Raw genomic sequence first — 23,699 nt, 5'->3', positions numbered from 1 at the left:
GTCCCTAATCAATCGAATTCATGTCGCTAACGAAATCCTTCAAGAGGACATTTCCGACTACAAATTGTTTTCATACTGATAGAATATTTATATAAAATACTCTTGTAGGAAAACGCTCGTTATTTTGGCACGAAGAAACAAATATGTTGCATAGAGATAGCAGATATAAAATCGAATAGAATTTTTCTGTTATAATTTGATAAGAAACGGTCCTCTTGCAGAGGAAGAGAGAGAGAGTTTGGTTTCGCGTTATCGTCGGGTAACATTTAGAGAGGAAATTCGCGCTCGCGTCGATCCTATTTAAATGTATAGAGATGTATACTCGAGATGAAGTGCCTCACGGTCTACCGCTTGACCGAAATGGCCAAATCGCGTGGCACCGTGATGGATCCGGGTGAAAGGACGAGAATCTAGTCCATTTGACCTAGAGCCCAACGCTTCCTCTAATCTGGGCGCGCCAGCTGGTGCATTGCCGGAATCGATGAGACCGTTATATAGAGCCTGGTAAACGGTTCCAACCGGAAGTGGCGTGTTTCCCCGGGATCCGTATACTGGGTGAAGTGTAGCCTTGCCCTGTATCTCGTGACGAAACACTGCGAACGATTTCACGCCGGTGGTCATTAACAAATCGTGACTGTCCGTCGTGTAATCGCCAGGTTGGCTATTCATTTAAGCCGGGAACAAGGTCATCACGTCCCCAGAAATTTTTCACGACCCATTAGTTCGTTGAATTTGATACGACCTACTTTCGAGATGAGACAATCGCAGCTGATTATGGTACGTGCCCTGATTATAGAAAGAGGCTGCAGATTGTGTGACGATTTAGGTGCAGTTTATGGTTCACTGCTGGATTCTCCAAGCGTTTTCATTCAAAGTTTATTTTAGAGAAAGTATTTCTGTTCTATCGATTGTAAAATAAATATACGTCATGATTTATGAGTTGCTCAATTTATAAATATTAATGTATTTATTATTGTATGTACTCTTTGCATTATTGCATTATTTGTGACATCTCAATTGTTGTAATTTTCAGTTATAATTTTGACGCTTCTATTATCAAGTAATGTGTGTAACTTCCACAGATACATAGACATGTGATTAATTACAAATTATATACTTGCGAATTTATATACTTATTAATATTCATAATGACTTAAAATAGTACAATACTCATTAATATTCATAATGATCGAACATATAATTAGTCAGTATGTATATAACACCCATAATATCCGATATAATTACGTTGATATACAAATACGAAATGCAATACATCTCAATAGCATAATAACTGCGCGATCTCGGCAATTTTCGAATTCCATTGCAATGACAATGAGCTCGTATACCGAGATTGTATTGTGCAGATTTTTCTTGCCGATGATTTCGTGGAAGCTCGCTATGCATCGTGAAAGCGCGATCGATAAGTAAAATGCTAGTAAAGCCTCGCGTGCAATCGGCCACGTAATCTGCAGCGTAGATATGCTCGAATGGTCCCAACGTGGGCGCCCTTGATAGTTTAGAATAAAAGATCATTCTGAATAAATAGCGCTTTCACGATACGGAGTCCGATTACGAAACTGTTTTTCCATTAAATCTACGACATCGCGTTAATCTCTTTTGAAAGATTAAATACTCGTATTACGCGTCGAGACCATCGTCACAGATGGAAAAACATTGAAATTTCGTAGAAGCTGAAACTCAAACAGAGCTAAAATTTCGCAATTTCAAGTGCGAAGGCTATATCATATCCTAAGATACTCAAAGTCTTCAAAAAAAAATTTTTTTTTAAATATTTAATAAAGAAATTTAGCGTGTAATTTTCAAAAACGTGTAATCGTAATAAAAAATTTAACGTTTTTTCTTTTCGAAGCTCAAAAAGTTGGAATATACGTCCAAAGTTTGATATCCAGGTTTCAATCACGAACTGTCAAATATTAAATGTTGAACGGCAGTTGGGCGCGTTTTTAGACGTTAAATTAAGGAAGGTCGTTTTTGCCTGCTGCACTTTGATATAGATGACTAGAAGTTTCGCAAATATTTGGCAGAATTTGTTGGCATCTATATTTACAAACCGGCCGATCTGCTAAAAGTGGCAGCGTATCGGCGTTCTTTCCGGATAGCTAGAATAAGTAATTATTAAGCGCGTAGATCAAGTATCTCTGTAAACGAATTAACTATGATTTGCCATATTATTACGGTTTAGAGATTGATAAAATGAAAACGATGTATAGAGACTTGCTGTAAAAGTCCGTAAGCAGAACATGAAACTCTCGGCGAAGAAACTTTTTTAATCAGAAGAAAAATGAATGGAAACATGTGTAAGTTACACGCGATTCTTATAACTTATATTTTAGCGATTTATTTTAACTTATATGGCATTATTCTGGACCGATTTTTAATCTTAGCAGAAAGTTCGTTCGAAATCTCGAATGGCCATCTGATTGACTTCCGGCGCGATGTAATCAACACAGATGTTGTTTCGAAGATTTGAAATTGCTTGTTAGACTATTATTGCTACGGCACGCGATCGCAGTAATGATCGTCGCATCCCATATTCCGACTTTATCATGTTCATTGTTGAATTCGCGTCATCAGTGCAACGTGATTTCGCTCAGTATTACTCATTAGCCGAAGTGAACTGTGCAATTAACGTGATAAACGTGTGGAATAAATTTATTAACGTTAGACTATAGTACGTAATAGTCGTCTCGATTATAACATTATGTTTACAACTGGTTGAAATAATTTATGCGCGCGCCCACATATATTAATTAATACGATTTGCATGCCGCAACAACTACGCGACCCTTAATACCGCGAATTACTTTGTCCATGTGAGTAATGCTCGGAACGCGCGCGTTATTTGCTCGCGACTATGGAATATAAAAATCGCGTAAAGTTCTTTTTTTTATACCTAGAAAGTTCTTGTTCCTGAAATAAGTCAGGAAATTCTTGGCATAGAAGCAAACGATATTTTACGCGATAAATATCAGCGAAAGAAAGAATATATGCGGTCGAGACATACATTCTCTGTATCTTTTTTTGATTTAAGAGCTTGTTACTCACGATTGCTGCGATGAGTTCTAGGTACACAAATAACCTGATCGCTACCACTTAAAGCAGTCGGCCGTTTCTCACACATTTGTCTGATACAAATGCTAAAACCAGATGCATTCAACTTAAAGGGGGATGCAATCGAATGACTTCACCGCAGTGCGCCTATTGTACCTACCTATTGTCTCTACCGGTGGCCATTGTTGCGAGCTTGTGTCGAATTCTTGTTCGACAATTGCATGTTACTTGATAGCGAAGCTTTCGAAGTTATGCCCTTCGCCTACAGATGCTTTAATTCTCGAATTTCGCAATGGACATGGTAACTCTAGCGGAAGCTATAAATGTTCTGGTTAAAGAGAGAGAGAGGGGAGGAGGAGATGTCGATAGCAAGAAATTTAATTACGACCGGATTTCAATTGTTTCATTAATTGGATTTATGGAAAGATCAATGATCATTCGCGGACGAATCATAGAAAAAATTGAATGTACGCGTGAATGAAAATATTCGTCGTTGCCAATGGAAACATGTTAAATTTACTGAGTATTTCTTCTGTTTCTCACTTGTTTTCTTTTGCACACAAGTATCTTATGCAAATATTTGCTGTAAAAACATAGTCGAGTTTAAGTCGTGAATTTATGCCTTTATTCATAAATCAAACGTCAAGAATATAATAATCATATATAAAATCTTTTATTCATTTTGGATATATAAATAAATTTGATTAAATCTTCTCACATTTCGTAGAAATTTAAATTGCTATTATTGTCGCTATAATCTTTTGTTATGTAGAACAGTATGAATTATCTTTTTTGTCTGTGAAAGGATTAAACGCAATACGTAAATGTTGTTGAATTTTTTGAAAATTTAAAATTATGGTATTCTTAAAATGCGAAATTTACTGAATGGACTGAATTTATGATGGACTCGATTATTTTATATACTTTCAAACATGCGACATGGAAATAACTGCGTTTTAGTAGTTTCAAACCAATTAACTCGTCTGTAATTGACAAAAATTTGTACAATTGCTATTGTACAAAAGTATCAACGACGAATTTACATCCAGTAAACATTTTTTTAAACGTAACTGTCGATAGTTCAATTTTCCTTTCGACGCTTTAATCTTAGCGTTCCGGTTTAGCGTTTTCTCTTTGATCTCACATGCACAGTGTTCAACGTGGAAAACATGTTCGTTAACTTGTTATTATTTAAAATATTATTTATTATAGCGTAACAACGAAGTTTAAAAATTAAATATATAACAGATTTAATAATAAAACGTTTAATCGCTAATGGATTTTGTATGATGTCATTGTTAAGAATTGTTATCGGGATTAATAAAAGTAAAAAAGCAGAATGCAAGAAATAACGTCGAAAGTGGCTCCAGGTGCTCCAATTAAACAAAATTATTTTATAAATATTGAAAAGTAACATTGATTTTCAGTTTGTTGGCTGGCTAAGCGACTAGATTGTGTAAATGAAATACACAATGCTGTTGAAAGGAAAGAAGTGCCGAGAACGATGCGTTCCAATCTGACAACGACAGATCCACATGGAATCGCGAACACGTCCTGCTTGAAAATTTAACAATTCTCGATCGTTCCATCTTACAACAATCTAAACGGACAAGTTTAATTCTGATGAATTAATCACCTGCGAATAATCTTCTGATCACTTTGCGAGGGCGACATTGCATTACCACAGAAAAAAAAACCTTTTTGTTCTGCAACAGTTTTCGTGTTTTCCGAATAATTTAGCGATTCTTCGAAGATGGACGAGGATGATACCGAGGACCTGCGTGAGGCGGTCACGTTGGTGAATCAGCTCTCTACAAAAATCATCACGCCTACCTCGAAATTTGCCTCCAAAATTAGTCAGCAGATATTACGAGCGCAAGAGTCGGCCGAAGATTCCGACACGATGGAGGGCGCGTCCGAAAACGAAGTGGAGAATTTGCCGAAAGACGAGGATGCATCGCGATCTATTAAGACGCGCAAGTTGTACGAGAAATGTCGTCACTCTCTAGATATTTCGGACGACGCTGAATCACAGCGTAGAAAAACAACGACGGTGTCGTCTCTTCGTGTGAGCGACAGTTCGCGAGCGGGTATCTTCATGGTGAATCGCAGCCCGCAGTCCAGCTCCAGCCAAGAGGAGTACGAGCCCGAGGTAAAGAGCATCTCGAGGCTGCAGGCAACGCAACAGCAACGCCAGCAGCAACAGCACTTGTTGACGGCTGGCGGTGTCAGCAGCCAAGTGACCGCCAGATCGATGGAGAGCCTGCGAACGTCGAGAAATTTCCTGAGCGCCGACGATCGTTACAGCGAGGACTCCAAGTCGATGGAGTCGCTGTCCTCGTCCTCGGAGCTGCACATAGGCTCGTCCAGGAGTCACTACAGAAGTTTTTTGACGTCGTCCACGAGGGACGTGCGCAGGATCGTGACGGTCGAGTCGAAAAGCAGCGAAAACCTCCATCGGGAGGAAAGCCTGAACGCCGAGGTCAGACGCGGCCTGTTCGCCAACACCGGCTTGGAGAGAAAGATACCGCAGCACCTGAGCTTGCCGCCACCGACCAGCATGTTCTCCCTGACCAGTCCGGGCGGTAGCGACCGCAAAATTACGATCCTGAGCCCGCACTCGCCCCTGCAGATGTCCGAGTTCCAATTCGCCTCGCAGACGCTCAAGAGCCGGCGCAAGAAGGCCATCGTATTGCCGAGGTTGGTGTTGCCCCGAAGCGAATCCGAGGTCTTTCTAGAGTGAGTAGTTGACTGATCGAATTTCCTGCTCTGCCATTGTGTTCGTGTTTCCGAGGTAGCCCGAGGCGATCGCTCGTAATGCCCCGTGTTAACTGTTTTCCGGTGTATCGGCTTGTGAAAAAATAATGGAATTGGTAAAAATCGATGGAAATTCATTGCGTAAATTCGCGAACAGATTAAACAACGAGCGGGTTAAACAACGGACAGGTTAAACAACGAACGGGTTAAATGAATACGCGATTTGTTAACAAAGCCAGAGATAACATACGTTTATGCAATTACGATGACTCGATTTTGTGGATACGTCTCCGGGGAAATATCTAATATTTATTATCTACCGCGCTAATCCCACCGAGATGCCAATTATTGCGACGTGAATTATTATTATTTCATTACGATGAATTGGATTTGCTACAGAGTAAACACAAAATTATATATGAAACGCGTAGTACTCTATGTAGTTGCGCATGTTGATGTTGCAACGATATTACCACGAATGTAATTTCTCATCAACTGCATGTGTGAATCAAACATAAAGGCTTTGATTTACGAATTCATACAGCTTTTTTGTTAAAAAAATTATTAACTAACGTGAAACGCGAAAATAGCGTAACATTTCAAATTTCTTCTCTCGAGATTAAATTTTCAAGGTTTTTTATATTCAAAATAAAAATTACGATATAAATTTCTAAATTCTTTCTTATAAACAAGAATAGCAAATTATTATCTATTAATGTAATCTCAAGAAGGAGAAGTAATTGCTTTTGACTTCTCTATGAGAAGTTCATGGCTTTGTTAAAGACGCAATGTTCCCATAAAACTTTCCGACAAAGAGCCTGCATTGTAGCCCTACCGCCGAGTCAACCGTAATTGTTCTTGTCACTCGTAAGTAGAGAGAAGCGCGTTTACCGCAGACTAACTTCTCTTTGTGATGCGAATCGTGCGCGTTTCAGGCATGTTTAAAATTAATTTGATGCTGTTTGATCGAACTACCAGGAATATAGTGTTCGTTTTGTTTACGTTAGAATATTCTACCTCTTGTTCATAAAGCCCTGCGGATATATACAAATATCTGTGTTTCACGATTGCTATACATGGCGCGTTTAATGTTGCGCATTACTACTGCGATGATATCAATTACATATTGATATGATTGAACAGACAATTCTATATGTACACGCATTACGTTTGCATACATTATTATCTTTGATCTTGGAAATTATATTATTTAAATATAACGGTAATATCTTTTTTTTTAAGTGCATGCTTTAATACTTTAGAAATATAAGTTAAAAGTTATCAAATATTATAATTTTTACGTTAATGTTTTACAAGTTTTATCGACGCGAACTTAGAAGCTAAATATTTTATTAAAGTAGTTAATTGAATAATGCTGAATATTACAAGCGCTTTGTTCTCTTTGTAATAATTACCCTGTTTTACCCGAGGAACCAGTGTCGTCTATCATTTTCTTGAAAGCGCCGCTCGTAGCGTTATCTCAAGTTATTTTCGGCGCATAAAGCTGAAAACGCGATTACTTTAATTTCCACACAGTTCAAACATGTTACATTTTGCTTTTCTCGTAACAGTCTCTTGTTTCGTGGAAATACGTCGATGCAGAGGCACGCACTATATAGAATCGCTGTTATGTAAAAGGTATTGTTACGCACCTCCTTTACTTTATTATTTTATTATATAATTTAAAGTTATTGAGCGAATTACCGAGCGAGAAAAAGTCTTGTTCGCGATTATTCTTTCCCGATTTGGCAACGTTCGCATCTCTCGACTACATTCTGGCAAACCGCAGTAATTATGTCGTGTCACATTCCAAGTACAAACATGTGTTTGTCGGCCGGTACGCAAACGTTTACCGGGCGTCGTTCAACTGGGACGTATGTTCGAAAATAGATTGCGCGTCTACGATGCTTTCAACTTGGAAATGTCGGCCGATGAATGCGGTGAACAACGCGAGCACGTACGCGCAAGGGAAATGCGGAAATCATTCTCGTGCTGCTTTCCTCGAGAAATTACGCGCGGAACAGTTTGAAACTCTAGATATACTCCAATCAGGAATAAAATTGTCTTCATCTGATCGATACGAACATTCCGTTTCGATAATGCGAAGTATCGTATTTATCTTTTTTCTTTCTTTCCAGATGCTCCGTGCATCTATATTCTCTCGTAACAGGATAACTTTTGAAAGTCAGATCGCAGTCAATTAATAGAACGATATGTTTTTTTTATTTAAAAAGACTTAGCAGTTCGATATTTGCGCGTTCGAACATGACGGGCTCGAATCGGGTTTAATGTATGCATGAAGAGCATACATCACATGAATTACTCATGAGTGAAAATGTGACTTGCTAAATGTATGGCCTCTTCTGTTGGATATTTTTTCACGAAAAAATTAAATCTTTCTTGGTGCTGTGCGTTGAAGTTGCATTGAAAAATTCTTGGAAAATATTTTCGCAGAACTCTTTACACTTCTCTTAATTAGGCCTGCACGGAAATCATTGCTATTTACTTTTCTCAGTCTATTGTGACGAAACAATTCAGTTTAGTAATTAACTAGTGAATTTTCCTGCGAAACTCGTCGAGATAAATTCTACACTTTTGATTATAAAATTCTTTTTAGATTTTGCATGAAATTATAAATGCCGAGTTTTTAATTTCATGCAAAGATCTTCATAAAGAATTTAGAAAATCACCGTTCGCAAAATACGTTTTCACTTTAAATTAGGTCGCGAAAATATTTAAACATAATAATTTAATTTATTTAAATATCTAACATATTCTTTAATAAATATTTTACATAACCTCTACTTGTTAATATAATTTATTGTATCGCGCAAGATAAATAATATTTTTTTGAAAATGTAAATATTAACATATTAATAATTTACATTCGATATTGAAAAATTTATATCAAGTTCGCCAATACATATTTTCGAGGGAAATATTATACATAAAAAATAGAACGTTCTAATATGCTTTGCTATATTGGATAGGATTAAATACGTAAAATAATTTTAAACCGCTCTCTTGATACGAACAATATTACGATAAAAAAAATACAAGGTCAAAACGTACTTGAGGATCGTGAGTTAAAGCCTGATCGCTCATACAGCCGCCGTGCTGTACAAAAGCCTTTCATTTTGCATAGCGTGGCTGTAGTGCGGTAACGGCTCTGTTTTCTCTTCTCTTATATACCTGCATTTAAGATCTTCTAACGTCACTCGTAAAGTGCACCGTCGACCCTTGGCTCGTTAAACGAGACCTTTTGCTGCGCCCGCGAGATGAAACGCAGAATATAAAACGGAGTAAATCGAAACTTGTTTGTGAGAGAATTATGACGTTATATACCGTACACACGCGATATTTCCTTGATATTGGAACAGAATTAAAACATTTTAAGGGAAATAACTTGTATTCGGACCTGCATGTAATAGTGACCCTTTCACGGCGCTAATTGCCTTTCGCAGGGATTCTGTTTATAAGCTGATTACGAAATCCATATTTACATCAATATACAACACTGAGAGAGTACATCCATTAATTCGGAAATTGTCATTCAACCGGTTGTCCATTACTACAGCTATTGATTTGGAAACAATACGCCCGGACCTCGAATTTCATCGCCAATATGCGATTTGAAAACGCTAATTGATCTAACCGCGAAACAACGTTGATTTGTTCTTATTTTTTCACAGAAAAAAAAAGATATAGAAGGAGAAGTGGAAAAATCCATGTTTTTAAATCCAAAGTTTATCTACATTGTAATTTATCTGCATTGTTTTCGGTTATCGGCAGCGTTGTTTTATCTCGGATAGTTCTATTGTCTCGCTTGTGTCGCTATTTCTCAGCTACTGCGGTTATATCTCTGCAAAAGTACGAAAAGCTCTCGTTAACCGCGACAGTGACACATATGCGGTGTTATCGCGCGATATAGGTACTGCCGGCAGCTAGTAGCCGTCGTTTTCTTTTAAAGTCAATATTTATCTATAAGTTTAAGTTTTGCGATGTTTTCGACAAACAAAGACGACGATACTAAAAGAGACAGCAGAAAAGAGAAGTTTATATCGTCGATATGGTGTCAACATGTCATAGATTAAAGAAACAAATGATAATCCAGTCGCCTTACTTGCTCAATCGCTTAGTTACTTGCCTGGTTATATGCGACGGCCGAGGGAGGGATGGGATGGGATTAATTTCCCATCAATTACGTACCCTTTGACGCACACCGTGCCACATTACAACATAGCTGCGCAGGAATCGTCAAATTGCGTCTAAACGGAATGGATACTGCGACGCTCTAAGAGCGTGCTGACCGTACGACATGAATAAGCGATTCCATGCTTGAATTTTGACATTTTCCCGCACCAGGTTGTACCAGCGGCATAGGTATTTACATGCAAGATAAACTACAAGCATGACGGAATGAGAGACTGTTTACTCACCTTATTTCACCGATTTTGTATTTACCTTTGCGTATATACGCGTAACATTACACGCTAATTATTCGATCAATGTTGCAACGCGTTTGCTTGTCGAGTAGCTAGTTGCAACTCCGGATTGAAGTTGGCGTATAGTGGCTCTGTGTAAACCGTGGTTAACATAATAAATCGCTACGTTGTTTGCAATTCGCAAATCCCATGAACGGATCTCAATATAAAATAGTAATATATTGCAATTTTGTTTTTCGAACAACTTGACGAAACTCAGTTTTCCTGCAACGCGACGCGCGGCAAGTAGTGGATCGTTAACGATACAGTGACTTGACGTATCCGTCCCGAAATTTGTTTCTCATCCGACGCGTCCGATAAACCGCCCATTAATTAGAACGTCTCGCATTTATCACGGGGGAAGAAGTAGGGGGAGATATAATTACCGAAGGAGAGTAGCTCGTAATCAATCTCCGGCGTTTTGAAATTATTCTCTGTCTATTTAACCTCGGCCGCATATCGAGAGCTCAATGGTTTTTTTATTATCGCAAAAGTTAGTTTATATTCGACGTTAATGTATTGCAATCGTTGTATATTGCTGAAGTTAATTTAGAAACAACGATGACGGAGCGTTACACGCTTGCTCACGCTCAAAACAGGCAATTTCGAACTTTGTTTCGAACTTCCTCTCGCGATCGAGGCACGTAATGTTGAAACAACGTGACGGGAATACTTATAACATCGTTCAATTCGGATAAATGTAATATTGACTACGCCGAATATAAGGCCGATGTTTTATTCTATATCTATTTTATTACCGCCAAGCGGTTTGATGAAAGAGCTGAAATATTTACGGCGAAGAGTGCTTCAGTAAGAAATGTTCTGAGCTTTCGTCATCTATATATGCATATAGCATGAATAATGGAACTTGCCGATAATGACAATATCAGCAGCCGCGGCCGTAGGCGTAAATGCCCAATTAATTACCTCGCATGCAATTTACAAGCTATTCTGACGTGCAGCCAACAGAAACTTAAATGCGTTTTAACCCTTAGATCTAATATTCCACCTGCAATCGATCATTTCGACGTGTGATCCTTCATACTAGGCCGCTTTATTTTGCCTTGTTTCCTCAACGATTCTTCCGCGAGATCAATAGTAATGCGCCCCTGAGGGTCGCCACGACGACCTTGATTCGTTTAAGATCTAGCCCTAGTTCTACATACAAACTACTTACGGACAATTCTCAAGTGTATGTACCCACATGCGGATTGACGAAACTTTGCACACGATAAAGTCCGCTCGTAATTGCTTTCCTCGAGTAGGACATCGATTACCTGAGATCTCTCATTCTCACCTTAGAGATTTACTGACATACGTATTAATTTATTTAATGTATGTTGAAGTAAAATCAATTACCGTTTCTATATCCTTTTAAACACAATTAAATCTGATTAAATCTTATATGAAAATGTCCTTTTAAAAATGAATCAAAACTAGCTGGCGTGACAGACTGTCATACTGCAAGCGATGGTTTAATATGCAATATATGCATGCGTAAATCCAATTTATTGTAAAGCAAAGGGTACCTTCCCATTGTATCTTTTCAAGGCCTTCGCAGGCAGGTAAATTACATTTTTCATTCAACATCGCGAGCGTACTTCGCTAGCATGTACGTCGCGGAAATGAAACATAACATTGGCGAGTAAGAGGGAGAGAATATCTTCGGATCAATATGACTAGGTTATAGCATTGGTATTACTGGTCGGCGTGTGTGCCAGTTCTTCCAAGTGAAATTGCACATTTCGTTGCGCGAGCAATGATCGAGCCGTTATCGTTCGTGTGACGAGCTGGGAATCGGTTAGTATTGTTTCATCTGATGCGCTAATGCTATGTTTGTTCGCGATATGAACTTTGGCAAATACGAAGGGAGCTCGGCGGGCAGAAATGTCGAATTATTCTGCGCAAACGGCATCGATGTAGACACTGGAAAAAATTACTTTAGTAAAATTGATATTAAAACGACAACAAAGAGCTGCAGTTTAAATATTGGAACTGCAACTTCTCTACATTTGTTAAATGGATATAGATTTTTCTTCCGTTTGTATTCGTTTACAAACGCAGTAATGCATGCGCTTGTTAGCGCACGGCACTGTTACACAGTACCGTTGTATTAATTAACGGAAATTGTGTAATATTGTAATAGCTCCAGATTGCGTAGGTCCTGCAGGTAATCTCACTAATGTGAGACGTTGTTAATAAAAACAACTGATGTTTCATCAATTTAATTCTCTCTGCCTCTCAGATTTAATATATATTCCCAGATTTCCTCGCGTAAAACAAGCTCAGTTATCTCGTCATTAGTGTAATTTATGACGCTCTTTTTGTGCGAGACGAAATATTGATTGCAACACGGTAGCTGATTACGGAGAATAGACTAATAATGTCAATAAAAACTCGATTGTAATTTCGCGATGCATCAATTTCCTCTAAGTAATTCAACTGTGCTGCTCATAGCACTTTATAATTTAATTACGGCAAACTTTCCGCCAGGTTAGCCGTTCTCCCCCTCCTCTCTCTCTCTCTCGTTGTTTCGCGAAACTTGGCCCATCTAGGTAAACCTGACAAGTTGTACCACGTGGGAGCGAAAAGCTCGGCCAACACTTAAGACAATCGTCTTGAGATCAACCGATCTTTTCAGGATAGTTTGGTCCTGGTGGAATACTAAGCCGGATAGATCATTACTCCTACGATGAGTATACTGGACTTCTTGACCTACTTTTACTCACGAAGATCTTTCATGTTTTTTCGCGTTATTCTTCAAGCTATTTTCCAACGTTGACGAGGAAGACACGTCATGCGAAATTGAGTCAGTAGTCGCATCTATATTTACAGCTAAGAAGTATAACTAAATATCGCGATCGCAGTTGCGTGAGCAAAAGAAACAAGTGAAGCTATTCTTCACTGTTAAATTCATAGGGTTAAATTAAACTCAATTTTGAGTAATTTTTTTAACTATTCCATAGGTCGCCACTGCTCCTACTCAATATGTAGTGAATTTAACTATAACAATGTTAATTTGACTAAACCAATGGAGTTAAAATAATCCAATTTTGTTTCAAACTAATAAATTTTGACGCACGTGGTAGTTAAAAATAACAAAATTAATCTAACTCATGGTATTAGTTTAAATTTCATCCTCTAACTTTTAACAGTGTTCAGCGAGACGTTTTACGCTGAATTGTCAAACTGTCAGACGCACGAGACGGATTTGTTGTCGAAGGCTCAGCAGCGAGATTGCGGCGCTCGGCTGCCAAATTGTCCCGTTACATAATCATATTTCTATGCCGGCGCGCTTGTTTAAAATAAATGTGAAAATTAACAATTTTGTTTATGCGTCCTTTCGCGGCGATATCTTACTTCAAATCTTTTCCCGACGGGATATTTTTGTAATTCTGCAATTCGGAGTCTCTAGTCATCGCAGAGACGAAGATAAAATTACATTTTTTATAACAAGATTCTTGCAAAGATAGATCACATCTACTCGACAATTTGAAAATCTTATGCATATGTTTGATTATATAGAACCAGTAAACTCAGAATTTTTTATTTTACATTGACATATATACAGAGTGTCCCAAGTTTTTTCTGCAATGCGGAAAAATTGAGATATCTTCTGTTTTCTTGAACCGTAATTTTCCCGGTGGTGCCATCGCGGAAAATCTTGGAAACTGATGAACTTCCCACGAAAATTTTATCGCAGCGCAGCTTCACTGCTGAAGATAATCGTCGCCTGCTTTACCGACTACAAAATCGATCCACAGGGTGTGTATAAAGTTTAGCAGACGAACAGTTCGTGGCAGCACGATGCCGCAGCTCCTGCAATCAATATTCTGTCGGGTCAAACTTTGTTTTCATCTATAAAGTTATACAGCGTATTGCAATTACTTTTTCCTAACTTTTCTCGCGCGAAACATGAAGAAAAATATATTGAAAATCTATAATTTAGTATAACATATAAAACATGATACATTAAAACATGATACAAAAGAAGATACAGTATTTTCAGAGATTATTCGGTTTCTGTGTAGAAATGGAGATACAGGTATTCTCAATTTAATTTACCTCTGATGGAATTAAAAATTGTATTATTTAAAATTTGTCTTCGAGTTTGTTTAATTTTATTATTGGCCGTATATATACCTACAAACTTATTTAGTGTAACATTTATATTGAAATGTTGTTCATTTAATTTTATTTTTGGCTATATGTATAAATATGCTTGTTTAATATTCAAATATGGATCGTTATCAAATTTCTTCGTTTATTTTTACGAAGAACGTCAGCATTGCAGTGATTGCACGATATAAATTAAAGCATTGGACCGAATAGTGGTATATATCTTATTAGACTGTCAGGGACATCGCGAAGGGTAGGCGAGAAAGTAAAAGCTCCTCGGGTAAAGCATCATCGAATACTAGCGTTCTTAGAATGCAGAAGGGACAAATTGAAAATTGATCCGGGAATGCAAATTCAGCGAGGAGCAGACGATAAATGGTGTCATCGCGAGATGCATTCGAGCGCGCTGGAAATAATGCGGAGCATTATGTATCCCCTAAATTTCCAGTTATCGATGCATAGCGAATGATAAAAGTTATACCGATCTGATTGAAAATCTGTCAAATACAGAAAAATCTCGCTGTATCTATCAGTCATTGTTCTGGAATAATCTGAACCATAATTTTTTACATGAATCTAATTATATGATTAATTTTCAACGGTTTTTCTGCCAATATATGCAACTAACATGACGTAATTAACGTTCGATGTTTAGTGTAAATTGATATTTTGTTGCCTGACATTAACGTAGTCATGAATTTAAACGCGTGAGATATAAAATTAGTACTGCGATATTAATTTCAATTAAAATGCTGTTCAAGATCCATGCATTAACTTTATAAAAAAAAAATAGATAGAATTTCTTTACGGAAATTTAATACAAAATTTATTACATTTTATTAGTAATGCAATAACAATCATGTTATTGTTCGGTTTTGCTGTTTGAAGATTTTCTCATTCAAAATACTCGTTCACATCTAACGGAGAGCTCGTCGAATACATTTATTGATTTCCCATTGTAAACGCCACTTCTATCGATTGATCGCCGGTATCAGATTGCAAGCCCTTCTGTCTTTGGAATTAGTTTTTTATCGATTTTTTATTCGAGATTTGCTTCCCTACTTTCCATCTTTTATCTCTCTTTTAGCTCATTTTCTCCAATAGTTACGTAATCGGTAAATCTATATGTCGTTATTATATGACATGTACATAAAAAATTTTCTAACATATTCTTCAAGGATTTTCATCTTAAGTAAACTATTCAAGTTATGAAAGAATTTATTTTATTATTATGGAGCATTAATAAGTCAATACGAACTGATAGCACAAAGAATCTTATTTGTCATATTTGTAATTGACCTTTGCTCTTCCATCATTTTATTTACGTCCTTATTATATCTTTGACAAATAGAATGAAGTTATTTAATGTATGATCTCGAGGGAAATCCTCTTAATATTTCTGTAGACACACAATCACGGCGCCCTCAACGCCATTGATTTTGCGTCGTGGGCTGTCACTGTGTTAAAAAAAAATAACCAAATTTATATTCGACGTTACATTCCGCCCACGATGACTAATTTCGCGGTCGACGAAATTAATCGAAATCAATCTGTAATTTTAATATTCACCGACGAAGAGTCTAACATTCGAATTATCTTCACTTCCAATACGTTCATCAAACTTTAACGTCGCCGATATGCGATCCGGAGAGTTTGAGAAGAGAATAGTTCCCGACGGGAGGGTTTCTCTCTCGGGCTTTGCATGCGAAAACGGAAGATATGTATATTTTCCTTCCGACGTGGTGTTATTTAGATTAAAGTCGCGTGTATATGGTCAATATCGTTGACGTAGGTCATGGGTGAACAATTATTCGCGACTTTCACGGCACTTGTGGCCATGGTCCTATATATATATCGCGTAGGTCAGGGATCCGTGTTTCTCCGTATAAACGAATCCACCACCATACATACCGTCTCTTTCTCCTCGCTACGTCGCGTACGTCGTATGTTTTATTAGCTCTTCTACACACTTCCCTTCCAGTCTTCGTATATTTCTCGTAACGCAACCAGCTCTCTGCGACTCTATCAGACAATTCCATCGAACCATTTTTCTTCCAGGCCTTTTTATTGGCTTGGAAACACATACCGTCACGTTTTATTGACTGTTTGCGCTATTACTATCTGATAGTTCCACGCGTGAGGTTTACGGTCTCTTCAACTGCAATTCTAGGAAGGCGAGAAGTACCAAAATTAATCGACGTTATACGTGACGCCGTTTCTCGAATTGAACGCGGATTAAACATGCCGTACTAAGCACGATAGCACGCGAAACTCCCATGCAATAATTTCTAATAAGCCATCTCGCTCCTGAAAAATGAGCTAATCTAATGCGAGATAACAAATCGCGGCGTTCACGGCTGTTAACCATGCGCAAGCCGCACGTTCCCCGATGTAAATATCGCGGTAAATTTGCGCACCCCTCGGGGCGCCTTCATTTGCACGGTCGTCGTTCGTTCGTTCGTGCGTCCCCGACAGATTGTGTCCTGTTGCAGCGTTTACTCAGACCCACGCTTCATATACAGACGACGACGCCGCACGTTCCCGCCACTTCATTGATTTCGAACGAAACGTGGGTGTGTCATTCCGAACACGTGGTTCACTCTTCCGCTCTCGTGCGAGAGCGTGCGTTTGGGAAATGATCGCGATACACGTCTGCCATTTCTGGAAACGACCGTTGCCGGCGCGCGTTCGGTGGCTCCGATGTTTGGTGATTGATTTTCTCGGTGGCGGCTTTACCATTGATTAATTGTGTAATCATTTAGATAATCGCTTAATCGGGCCAATTATCGATAGCTCGCTGCTTTGAAGCCTCGATTCGTGTTTACTCTCTATGTTGGGCTCAACGTAAATTACCAGCGTCTATGCGGCAAAGTCAACCGATGTTTTACTAACCAGTGTTTCCGCGATATACATCAATTTAGCACTTAACATTTCTCGTTGCCCGCAGATATTAATTTTCCATGAAAAGATAGATGGCTACTTTTCGCCGAAATATTATTTACCTATTTAAAAGTTGCATGAAGTCCTACAAAGTTCGTTAACACTCAATAAACGTTAACAATTAAATCACAATTGTCATAACGACTAATATCTATATCGTTGGAAATTTATTATTTCATTTCCATTGTTTAGTATATTTATCGACTATAACAAAAGAAGGATAAGTAATGAGGAAGCAAGCCGATATCCGATAAAATAATAATAATAATAATAGAATAAAAAGTAGATCGCCCTAGAAAGAGAGAGAGCGAAAGAAAGGAAGTTGATGAAAGAAGATAAAAAAGCCCGCCAACGTTCCTGCGTTCGTCTCCGGCGCATCTTTGTGTTTCATTATTGTTGGAAGTTCGTCGTCATCATCGCAGTTGAAAATTTTCATTCGTATTCCCCGGCGTATTCATGGATTCTTTTTTTCTATTTATTTCCGCCCCAACTGCATTTGCTTGTTCCTATTCCCTATGGCTCGCGTATCTTCCTTCATATTCTACGCAGCTATACCTGGTCACATTTTATTTTTACTGTTATTTTTCACGAATTGTCTTTCTTTCCCTTTTTTCCGGTTTGCGAAGTTCGTCCTAACTCATTCTCCTATCCGTTCTCTCCGGCGTTCCTCGCTTCTAAGCGCTGTCTGACCACTCACGGACCGTATCTACTTATTCTTGTTTATCTTTCCGGACACCAACGGTGTGATGTGCGCGCGGTACGCGCCGAGCCTCCTAATTAATCCCGTAATCAGTTATCACTCGCAGCGTATTCCCTCTTTCTAATTACCACCCCTTTTATCACCCTCGCGTCTCTCTCTCTCTCTCTCTCTCTCTCTCTCTCGCGCGTTCTCCACCACCCCTTCGCCACCCCCGAGCGGCCGCCAGCGTCGGCGTTTTCGGCGCGGAAGTCGACGAAGGAGGCGCTCGCGTCGATAGAGCCACGAGAGAACGGCGCCGCTCCTCTCCGTCGCTCTTTCGTACTCCGTCTTTCTCCGTAGTACTCTCTCCGCCGTCTCTCTTTCTCTGCCACCCTTCTCTCTTCTCTCTCTCTCTCCCTCTCTCTCTCCCTCTCCTCTCTCCTTTTCACTCATTTCATCCGCGGATTTACGTCTGCGGTCCTGCAGCCACGTTGGAGCGGCCTGCTCGCCCGCACGAATTCCCACATTCCACTGTCGCGTCCTTCCCAGCCGGCCACCGTTGACGCTGATCCCGCCGATCATCCGGAGGATCTCTTCTCTTTCTGCGCGCGCCCTCCGGTACTCCGCGCCCCCGGACCCGTCCGCCTCACCTCAACGAGGAGTCGAGGACCAGAGCACCGTTGTCGTGGCCGCCCCGAGTGAAAACGCGAGCGTTGAGCGCGCGTCGCCCTCGTTCGCCCTCGCCGCGAGACGATCGATCATCGATGGATCGTCATCCCATGTGCGACGTGGGAAGGACCAGCGAGTGCATCGTGCGTGTTCGTGCGGCCATGTGCACCCGATTGATCCGCGTGCTGTGAGCGCGAGCGACCCGACGCGACGCCGCGCCGCCGGAGACAGATCTCTCGTGTTACGCTCAGCTCGTGAGACACGCCGGAGACGAGTGCGATGAAGTCGCGCAATGACGTTCGCGCAATTCCGTCGACGAGTCCAGCGCGGGCGACGATCGTCGACGGGTCTACGGAGATGACGAGCAGTGACAGTTCTAGTGGACCTCGGTGAAAAAAACATCAGTGTTATTCCGATCTAAGGTATCTTCAATCGCGAACGTTAAACGTTAATCGGTTGATCGTGATTCCTGATGACGTTTGAATGATACGTCGGGGATTGAATATTGATTCGTGTGTCTATGTGGCTTTAAGCAACCTCGCGATATGCGCGTCCACTTCGACGATGGGAAGATGGGAAAGCATTAAAATTATTTGCATCCAAGAGGAATATTTTGACGGGGGAAATAATCGGCGTGCGCCGTAAGCGGGGAACATGTGATCTTCCAGAATGAAATTTTTATGAAATATAGCTAACAACGTATAGCAGTGGATAAAGATATCGGTCGCAGTTCTCGTGATGATTCATAAGAAAAAAATTATGCAGCTGCGAAGTAATAACGATACGTGTTTTCGGAATAAATTACACGGTGTGTGTAGTATAAGTCATGCATTAACGACCTTGAATGCCAAACGACGAACATGCATCCGAAGGTGCTGCATATAAATGTGGACTTATAAATTCACTGATTTCGACACGAAATCAAAGGCTACACGTCCGTTACGAGATCTTCCAATTTCCTTTAAGATAACGATGCTAATGTTGATACACGATAAAATTAGCTGACTGACGTGTGTCGAAGCGAGATCGGCGGAATTCTGAATTGCGATGAAGATCGATACGATCGGACGTGACTACTTTAATATTTGCAACGGAAAAGAGGAAGGTAATGAATATAGTCACCGATTCAAATTGCACTTTGTTCGTCGACGTCATAAAATCTTGGGAGCGAGGAAAAACAGCTAATTCGCCCGCATTAAAGAAAAATAGATCTCACGATTCTTAACGTCTTCCAAAAGCCGCGGAATAAAATGCGGAAATATCTCGTGAATATTTTTCTCTCGTTACATTTGCACATTCCGGAAATTCTGTCAGCTCGACACCGACAGACAGCGGTAATCGTTTCGGGGTGATATAATATTTTCCTTATCCACGCCAGGAGAGAGAGCGAGAGGTAACACCTTTATGGCGCACTTAAAGCCCGGGGAGGGATGTACAATAAAGTTGCCCAGGCCAGGCCGGGATGTCGAGTGCCCGAGATTCCTCCCCGAAGGAAATTTTAATACCGCAGAGTTTAATAAAAAAAAAAAAAAAAACGAGAGCGCCCCGCAAATTATTTTTCTGCTTAATCCCGCCTGAATGGCAGCTTGTTAACCATCGGGACAATTTCGAACATTTTATTTGAGACAACTTCGCATTTACTAGACATAATAATTATACAACGTGACCGACATAATTGTCGTACGTTATAAGAAACGATAACGAGGTTCTTGCAACATCGAGGGGGCTCCGTCATTCAGCATCATAGCATCAACGTGTCCGCCAAAACGTTATAATCGATATGATCGCGAATCATGAAGGTAAGCGAATGCCTCGTACCGCGGAAGAAGGAATTCCTCGAAGGAATGAAAGAATCCGTGAAATTGAAAGCTATCGTAACAGTGCATTTTCGTTGAAAAGCCTCGCCGGATATTCGAGAGATATTAACGTCGGTCCCGCGCTGGATACGGGGGATTTTACCATACGTGTCCTTTGAAAAAGAGATCAATGCGCGTTTTCTCGACTGCGCCTGGATCGGAGCTCAGAAATACGACAACGAGAGAGACCTGCGAAATGGAAAATTGCATGCAGAAATTTCCGGACATGCTGACTAGTTCGTACTTGGAGAAAATCGAAGATGTCCACCCGCAGATAAGAAACAACGCGTGAAAAATGTGATTCGCGGCGAGGCAACGCGAGGACATGCAACGGTCTGCGGTTTTTTCGCCCGACGCAAAAACCGGCGGGGAATGTGTTTCTTAATTGAGCTATTAATATGATACGAAATAAATAGACTCATGTGAGCTGCAAAACCGCGGGGTGTTTTCCGACGAGTTGAAAGCAGACGGGACGTTATGTGACTCGTTAGGGAAATTCGTAAGCCACGAATCGAGACGGTGACGACGATGGGCCAGGATTGGTGTGCGCGTAGACGTAAACGTTTGAGCAATTGTTGCTGCCCATGCGGACCACGTGTTCATCCCTCAAATAGGTCAGTGAGCTACCAGACGTCAGATATTAATGTAGCGAGCGTGCCCCGTGGGTATTCGTGATTAGATTAGTTTGCGGGATATTTTTAGCGCCGAACGCAAACTTTGATATGCTTTAAGCGAAGCCGCACGGCGGAGGAGCAATATAAGTCGCGTTTCGTCTTTGAGAAACAAAAGGCAGGTTTTACGGTACTTACAATTTAATTCTAAAAGCGTACAAATCGCGCGGCTCGCGTGATAGTCGCTAGTGTTGGATCGGCTAGCGTTGTTGCGCTAACAAAGCTAGAAGTTTGCCGCTCGATAAAATCAACGGGGTAAGATGCACGAAGATGATAATTTTGTAAAATTCTCTCCGAGAAACGCGATCTCGGTGATGTCGTGGTAAATATTTCAGTGTTACGCTTTATTATAGTTTTTGACGATATTCTATGTTAATTTTTTTTGCAAGATATGACGTAATTGTATTCATTTTACTCGTGCATAACACCTGTCTGTCAGATAGAGATTCTTCAACTAGGAATTCGTGTCCGCATCCCAGTGATTCAATAAATCATTATTAGGAAGCAATTAAGATAAGAGGTTGATTTATCGTGGAAATAAGAAAGGAATTTTAAAATATTGAGGTTATCCCGATAAATCTAATGACGTAAGTGCTCGGTTGCCGAGAAGAAAGAGAGAGCGACGAAAATTCATAAATATCTTAGACGATGACGGGGTTAAATGGCGGAGAATATCTCATGTAAATCTGCAGAAATATTTTTTCATTTAGTTCTATAAAAATATTTGTTGTAACGCGAATGGAAAAAAAATTCGAGGTAATATTTATATCAGATTGTATATATTTACCTTCCAACGAAATTATATCGATCGTAAAACATCTGACCATTTGTATCATCAGGTTATTGTATAGGATACAAAATATTAGTATGCAATTTTTGTCTCGTTACAATGGCGATTCGTTGACAGCATTGCGTATACATTGCAGCAAAAGAAGCGTGTCAAAGGTCAGTACCATTTGGCTAGCACTGCAACTAGGATGCGTAATACATCGAGGAAATATACAGTGCAAAACATGATGCTTTTTCGCGTCGTTTTTTTTTTCACACAAAAACTGTGAAAGTGCATTTTAATAATTTTTCTCTTCGTTTTATATCGAGAGAAAACAGTTAAAAATTAATTCAATCACTATGGAGTTATGAACTGCTCCGTATATATGTATATACATATATGCAAAGTCATTCAAATTTGTTCGTACAAAATGTGCAAAAATCACGAACGCAATTTTAGTCAAGAGTTATTCCATTAAAGTTAATTGCATTCTTGCAATAGAGTAAAAACTATTTGCTCAACCATTATACTGTGTTTCTTCCTTTACTCCGCGACTCTCTGCAGGAGTTCTTCTGCAATTTCTGGAGCGAGCATCTTATATCGTCAAAGAAACGTGCGAAGTAAAAAAAATATATATATATCTATCGATTTATCGATCCCCGTCGAAGCAGTATCGGAGATGTTGAGAGAACTGGAACAATGTATTTTTATAATGCGTTACGCGTAGCTGCGTCTTTGCCTTGCGCGTCCGTCTTATTTATTCGGCGATCGCGTCTTACTCGACATGGAGAAAGGCAGCTGAACGTTTCTTTTCCCCGTTTCCGCTCTTCAATCGTCAAAAATTCCACTTGGATCGAATATCGCTCCGTCACTCGCTCCCGGCTCTTTGCGTCCGCTGCATAGCAATGCAGCGTATGCAATTTCCATTTCCGCGTCGCCGGAGCGCGCGAGTAGAAGCGGTGGCTGGCATTGAAAAGAAAGTCAGTTCGGCTCTAAAGGTCTCGGCGGCGCGACCCGGACTCCGGACGAAATGTTAACGCCAACATTAAACGCCGCTGCACGTAACGCGTGACGCTGAGCACGGCAAGCGCGCGCGAGAGAGAGTTTCGCCCGACACGCGAAACCGTATCGGCGCACGTCAGACCCCGAACACGTTACATTTTGTCCTCCACAGGGAGGAAGAGAGAGAGAAAGAGAAAAGGGGGAAGAGGGGAGGGAAGAAAGAGCAAACGAGAAATTAGGTCGTCTTGATTGCGCGATAATTGAGAGCCCGATTAAGCGGCGAGGTAAACGAACAATCGGTCGGCTAGACGATGCGCCGCTGAGCTTCCCGTGATCGCGACAGGAAGGCTTGTTTACTACCTATATAAGTAGCAATCTTGCGTTTCAATATAAATAGCATAATTGGAGGCATAATGTCTTGGAAAATAATGTCTCAGTTTTCTCATTCCAGAGATTATAAGGTACTTTTACCTATAATTTCTAACATAAGATTAGAACTCTGATTAATTATTCCGATCTAGAGAAACTCATTATATTTAATCACATACAATAGCAAAAAAAGACTGGAAAAGCAGTAAGAGAACTAATAAGATGTATGAAACGTATCTCTTTCTTATCCCTAAAAATTTATATATAATGAGCATTCAAAAAAATTACAAAAACACAGATCTCTTAATTGAT

The 23,699-nt window shown here is 39.9% G+C and overlaps 1 protein-coding gene across 14 annotated transcripts in view; it reads left to right on the top strand.

Annotated features, from left to right (window-relative positions):
• Dnc (phosphodiesterase dunce) overlaps positions 1-23,699 on the top strand; it is a 296,932-nt gene that overhangs the window by 179,368 nt on the left and 93,865 nt on the right. For 4 of the 14 annotated variants that reach the window (XM_071726331.1, XM_071726316.1, XM_071726314.1 and 1 more), the window contains exon 2: positions 4,500-5,811. The exons of 8 other annotated variants lie outside the window; for them this stretch is intronic. In XM_071726331.1, coding sequence (XP_071582432.1) covers positions 4,826-5,811 — 986 coding nt within the window. In that variant the 5' untranslated portion in view covers positions 4,500-4,825. Of the gene's footprint in view, positions 1-4,499; positions 5,812-18,971; positions 21,191-23,699 lie in introns of those variants that run through there. 2 more of the 14 variants (XM_071726323.1, XM_071726392.1) reach the window with 2 other exon arrangements.

This window comes from Temnothorax nylanderi, unplaced genomic scaffold (genome assembly GCF_030848795.1).
Source record: "Temnothorax nylanderi isolate EJ_2023f unplaced genomic scaffold, tnyl_v1.0 TNYL_tig0009_pilon, whole genome shotgun sequence".
NCBI classification, from domain to species: domain Eukaryota; kingdom Metazoa; phylum Arthropoda; class Insecta; order Hymenoptera; family Formicidae; genus Temnothorax; species Temnothorax nylanderi.
This window is presented reverse-complemented; position numbering and strand designations above follow the sequence as displayed.